At 54.3% G+C, this 6,000-nt stretch overlaps 1 protein-coding gene across 1 annotated transcript in view; it reads right to left on the bottom strand.

The window, feature by feature from the left end:
• LOC112306123 (neuronal acetylcholine receptor subunit alpha-7) overlaps nucleotides 1-2,649 on the bottom strand; it is a 65,245-nt gene extending 62,596 nt beyond the window's left edge. The window contains exons 1-2 of the mRNA XM_024561967.4: nucleotides 2,531-2,649; nucleotides 2,159-2,298 (exon numbers count right to left, since the gene is read on the bottom strand). Of these exons, the coding sequence (XP_024417735.2) occupies nucleotides 2,159-2,298; nucleotides 2,531-2,576 (186 nt within the window). The 5' untranslated portion in view covers nucleotides 2,577-2,649. The remainder of the gene's footprint in view (nucleotides 1-2,158; nucleotides 2,299-2,530) is intronic.
• Between the last annotated feature and the right edge of the window lie 3,351 nt (nucleotides 2,650-6,000).

The following is a 6,000-nucleotide window of genomic DNA, read 5'->3' on the forward strand; positions in this document are numbered from 1 at the left end:
CTTTTGATTATTCATTATTGTGTCTAGACATGCAACAGATTTCTGTACTTTAATTCTGCATCCTACAAATTTACTGAAGTCATTTGTTACTGGCTATTAGTTTTTAGTTCTAATTAGTTCTGGGATTTTTTTTTTTTTTTGGTGGAGTCCTCAGGGTTTTCCGTATAGAGCAGCGGTCCTCAACCTTTTTGGTGCCAGCGACCTGTTTCACGGGAGACAATTGTTCCATAGACCGGGGTGGAGGAGAATGGTTTGGGGATGATCCAAACACATCACATTCAGTCACACCTCCTGCTATGAGACCGGTTCCTAACAGGCCCGGATAGGACCCAGTCCCTGGCTGGGGAGGTTGGGGACCTCAGGTATACAGTACCACGCCATCTACAAATAATGAGAGTTTTCCTTCTTCCTTTCCAATTTGGATGCCTTTTATGTCTTTTCTTGTTCCATTGCCTAGGCTAGGACTTACACTGGGTCCCCTTGCAGTGCGCCGAGCACCTGAATAGAACCCCAGCTTATCCTATGGAGGTGGAAGGTGATGTCCACTATGGCGCTCACGGACCCCTCTGACGTTGGGGATTCCCAAGGTCCCTGGTAACTAACCTCCCGGGGCTCTCCAGTTTCCTCCATGAAGCCCCTGCAGTCCCTATTGCAGAGAAGCTGGTCCCGTGAGGCAGAAACCACCTCAGCGCCACATCCACACCGGCTGCACGCGCCCAAGGCCGTGGGAAACCCCGGAGCCGTGGGAAAGCCGGGGCCGCGCATGCGCACACGTCACACGCCAGCCCGCCCGCGCACTGCCTGCCGGGAGGAGCCACTAGGGGCCACGAGGCCGAGGTTGAGCTGATAGGCTGCTGTCCCACTTGCTCCAGTTGTCCCGAGGCTGAGAGCTCAGGGCCATGTGGCTGGCGACCTTGCAGGTAGGCCACAGCCCCCACGGCGGCGGAGGGCCGGTGGGCGAGGACGCCCAGCCCAGACAGTTCTGGGGGCTCCCCAGCTCCTCCGTCGGTCTATCTCTCGTTTGCTGACCGAGGCCGGTCATTCTGCACTGGCTGTCTGGCATGAGTAATCGCTGTCTGCATCCCTGTGTGTCTGAGGTCACTCCCGGGCGGGGGCCCGTGCAGGGTCCGCCTGTCCTGGACCGCCTGTTCCTCCGGGTCCTCATTATTTGTAGCACTGTGAAATAGCCTGTGTCTCTTTACCTTACTATTTTGAACCCCTCTGCTGGCTCTCAGCACTTCGTCCGTGCAGTCAGGGCTGTTGTCCCACCTCATTCCTGCTCTGTTCTTCCCTCCCCCTGAACACCATCATCGCTGCGCCGCACACAGGCGGGAGCGGAATCCAACGCCTTGTATAGCCAGGCCCTCCACTTATAGTGAAGAGAAACATTTGGGGAAATATTTGTGTTGTGGGCAGCCAGTGAAAATTGAATATTCAAAGCAGGAAAAGAACAGAGTTACAAGGCCATTGCATAGATCGAGCAACTGAAGCGAGTACCGACAAGTCTGCAGGGCCTAAAGCCCATGGGCCTGGGTCAGGGCCTGGAGAGTCAGCGCAGGGTGCCTGGGGGGCGCGGCCTCGCTCGTCCTCAGGGCAGGACTACCAGCACTGCCCCCACAGGAAGGCAACACACGTGCATTATTGAAACTGGGAGGGGGGGTGTCCTAGATGCTCACAGCTAGCCCCCCGCCTGGACAGATTAACCAACTGCCAAGCGCACAGCCAGGCCAAACTACAAACCCCGGGCATCCGGAAAGTCTGCGGAGGGCCAAATGATACCAAATGTCAGACTGCACGCCAACACTTATTCCTTATGTGGGTCTAAGCTATGACCACTCGGACCCTGTTCTTGCTGATTCCTGGCTGGGATACTTTCGCCCCGAGTTTCTAAGCGGGGGACAGGCTGCACCGAAGTACTATGCACAGGTGCCCGGGGCAGTGGAACAGCTTCGCTGGTTCCTCCTTGGCAGGCGGGGAGACTGAGGCATGCAGCAGAGGGCAGGCTGGGTCGGGGTCAGAGCTCCGGCCCGCTTGGCCATGGGCCAACTAGAGTGTGGCGGCCAAGCCACGCCGACTCGGGCTGCCCGCCCGCCGCGTGAACGACCCCTGGGAGCCCGCGGCGGGGAGGGGGCTGCGCTGAGGCCGCGCAGGGACTCACCACGTCCATGATCTGCAGGAGGCTCAGGGAGAAGTAGACGGTGAGCGGCTGCGAGTCGTTGGCCACGGGCCTCTCCAAGGGGTTGTAGTTCTTGACCAGCTCCTTGTAGAGCTTTCTCTGGAACTCGCCTTGCAGGGACACTTCAGGAGAGAAGAGCCGGCCAGGTTGCTCAGGGAAGGCCGGCGGGGTTGCGCCTTACGCCCCCCCTGCCCGCGATCCCAGCCACCCCACCAACGTAGCTCAGACGAGCGGGACTAGCCCTCCCCGATACCCTGTCGCGACCCCCAAACCTGGCCCCCGCGCGGGGCGCACTAAGCCACCCCGGTTGTGTCCAGGAGGAGGAGTGGAGCGTGGGGAGCCCCGCGGCTTTACCGTTCAGGAGCGACGCGGCCAGCACCAGCCAGATCGAGCGGCGCATGTTGGGTCCCGGAGCTGCCGCGGGCCGGCGCGCCCCGCGTCTCGGCTCTCCCTAGTCGGCAGTCAGCCGGGCCTGCTCCTGCGCTCGGAGCCGCCTCTCCGGGCTCGGCTCGCGCGCCTTTAAAGAGCTGAGCCCACCCACGCCCCGCCCGCCCCCGAGCGTCTCCACGTGACGAGCCCCGCCCCCGGCCCCCACCCCAGCCGGCTGCCGGGGGAACTGCAGCCCGCTGTACAAGTAGGAGGTGTGCCCCGCCTGCCTCAGTCTCCAGAGAGCCCTCCCTCCGCACGGCGCATCAGACCACGCCGGGCGATGCCCGGGGCCGGCTCGGCTGTCCTTTGTTCCCACTCCGCTCCCTGTGGCTCTCGGATAGAGGCTGATCTGGGACAAAGCCCTTGGGAGAAAGGCGGCACTATTCTGGGGTGCAGTCCTCTTCCACGCTGGTGGCTGGGTGACAGCGACTAGGAACCGGGCTCCCACGGGTTCGGACGTCTCTCCAACCAGAAGAGAAAGACCTAAGAGGAAGCCCCTTCCGATCTCCCACCAGACCCAGATGTTCTTTCAGCGCCGCCAGCCTGGTTCTCAGCCAGGTTCTGCAAGTGCCCGGAGGAGCGGCGAAGTCGGCCAGGGAGGCTATTTGACAGCGGGGAGGGAAGCTGCAAAAGTGTGTGATGGCATCCCGGGTGGATTTCCCCTTCGTGTGCCAACCTCTTTTAAGGGCAATTCAGGAGATTGAAAAGTTCACTCCCACCCCGCTCCCTGTGATCTAGGCTACTTGTGGGCCTGGGGGAGAGTTAAGCCCCAAGAGGACGCTCAGAGAAGACAAGGGGGGTGAGGGGCTAAGTCAAGTCCTGGATATTGAGGAGGGGGCGTGGCTCTGGAAGAAGAAGGGGCGGCAGGCGTCCGGCTCTCACTCGCTCGCAGTCAGCGGGTGGCCTCGGCAGAGTGCAGCAGGACTCCCTGCGCCCAGAAGGGGGCGCTGCTGCTCACCTTCCTTCAGGCCCGGGAGCCTCTGAACTGCACTCAGGGCTCAGCGCCATGTGCCAGCGAGGCTATGCCCACGTTTCTGAACTGCTAAGACACGGGGTTCTCAGAGGACACCAAACACCAGGGAAAGGCTCACCGAAACGTGACTGCCCTTGCATTTACCCCAGCAGCAGGGACGGACGACTAAGCCAGTTATTTGATCTGCAAAAACACAGGAAAGGGACAGGCTTGCAATGAAGTGTCTTAGAGCAAACCCACACCTGTTAGCAGATGCATGTACAAACAAATAACCATTAAAAGCTCCGATAACTGTGAGAGGATCCTGAAGGAAGGAAGCAAAGATCCAGATAGGGAGAAGGGTTCGTAGAAGAGGTGACAGCTGTTCCGGAGGCATCTGGCCAGGAGAGGGGACACCAGGGCCATGTTAACTGGTGAGCAGACAGGCGTGCCCTTAGCTCCATCAGGCTGCTGAGTTTCACACCATCTGTGGCAGTCTGGATGCACACAGAACTGGCACCCGGTGAAGGAGTGAGTACTGGGTATTGGCTGCTGGCTGAAAGGGACTCAGAGAAGGCACGTAAAACCCAACAGCATAATCGAGGAGGAAAAGGAAGCCTGGGCTGGAAGATTCTCGGGTGCACCACATCCACAGGCCACATGATCGCCGCACTGACTGACCTACACGTGTCCTTGAAAGGGCCTCAAAGCCCCACCCTCCGTTCTAAAGGGATGTGAGCCTAGAGGGGCCCAGGAGTTCCTATATCTTACGTATGGCCATTTAGGATCGTGTTCCTGAAAGCGTAACTACTTCCTTGCGTCCCTCGTACCCCATAAAACTAGAAACTTGGAAATAAAGTACTTTCTGGCGGGACACCAGGTCAATAGTATTTATTTATGCCCTGTGTTCTGCTAGGTGCCTGGAGGACCTATAAGCACCATCCACTCACTCAGTGTATAATTTAGAGCTGACGTGTGGAAAAATAAATTCTCCTCTGTGCTGTGCCAGTATGTAGGTCTGTGAGTTTGATGATATTCACCCCCATCTACGGGACTCAGTTTCTTCATCTGTAAAATGAAGAAAGGGGTGGAGGACCTTTTGGGAGTAGGGCTGACAGGTCCCTCTCTCGCTTCCATTCCCAACATAAAGAAATGGTAAATAAAACAAGAGAAAGAAATACATACTTGAGCTTTGCAAGGCAGGGGCCAGAAAGTCCCCAGGCAGAATAAACAGGAAACTTAGTAGCCTCCTGCAACTGGAGATAATAGGATAATCCGAAAAAACTATAAAGTATGTTTAAAGTGTAAAGCTTTTGTTTATAATGAACAATGTCAGCTGAGGTCCCAACCTTAAGTAAGGGAAGCTGAAAAATACGGTCTTCCTACCGGGCCAGGGAAGAGAGCGCAGAGGCTCAGCAGGAACTGGCTCACCTGATTATAAATAGAGTTATGTGTATATTTAACCAATGCGGGGGGGGGGGGCAAAAGTAGATTTCCAGTTGTGAGTATGTGAAACACAGTTTATTCTTGTATTATTATTGATTATTTATAAATTATTGTATTATTTTCCATACGAACAACTATACACCTACTTTTGCCCCTTGCTGTATAGGAATATTCATACATGAAAGCCACATATATATATATTTTTTAAGATTTTATTATTTATTTTTAGAGAGAGGGGAAGGGAGGGAGAAAGGGAGGGAGAGAAACATCAATGTGTGGTTGCTTCTCACATGGCCCCCACTGGGGACCTGGCCCAGAACCCAGGCATGTGTCCTGCCTGGAGATCGAACTGGCAACCCTTTGGTTCACACCCAGAGCTCAGTCCAGAGCTACACCAGCCAGGGCCCGTATATATCTTACATATGCAACTTATATGGTTATCTATAGATATAGATAAGGATATGAGATATAGATGTCTCATATTTCTTTCTGGCTCCTAGAACTCGCAAATGTTCAGCTTTAGTAGACTGACAATTTCTTAACATATTTCTTCTAATTACATTCCCACCACAGCGTATGAGCGATCTAGTCGCTTTGCATACTCACCCACTGTCTCGATTCAACACCAGACATTCTAGCTGATTGGATCTCATTGTGCCTTTTAATTTGCATTTCCTTGATGACTAGGGAAGTTGGGTGGCTTTTCATATGTTTATTGGTTTGGAACATCCTTTTTTGTGAAGTGATTTTCCATATTCTTTTGTCTTTTTTTTTCTATTGGATTGTCTGTCTTTTTCTTAGTTATTTGTAGGAATTCATTCTTTGCTGAGGAAAAGAGCCTTTCCTCAGACATATATAGTGCAACTGTTTTTTGTTTTTTTACGACTCTGTGGCTTCATTTTTGCGTTCTTAATGTATCTTTTGAGGAACAGATGTTCTCAATCTTAGTGTAGTCCAATTGATCCACGTTTCCAATCACAGTGTGTATTGTCTGTGT

This window comes from Desmodus rotundus, chromosome 10, assembly GCF_022682495.2.
Source record: "Desmodus rotundus isolate HL8 chromosome 10, HLdesRot8A.1, whole genome shotgun sequence".
In the NCBI taxonomy this organism is placed as follows: Eukaryota; Metazoa; Chordata; class Mammalia; order Chiroptera; family Phyllostomidae; genus Desmodus; species Desmodus rotundus.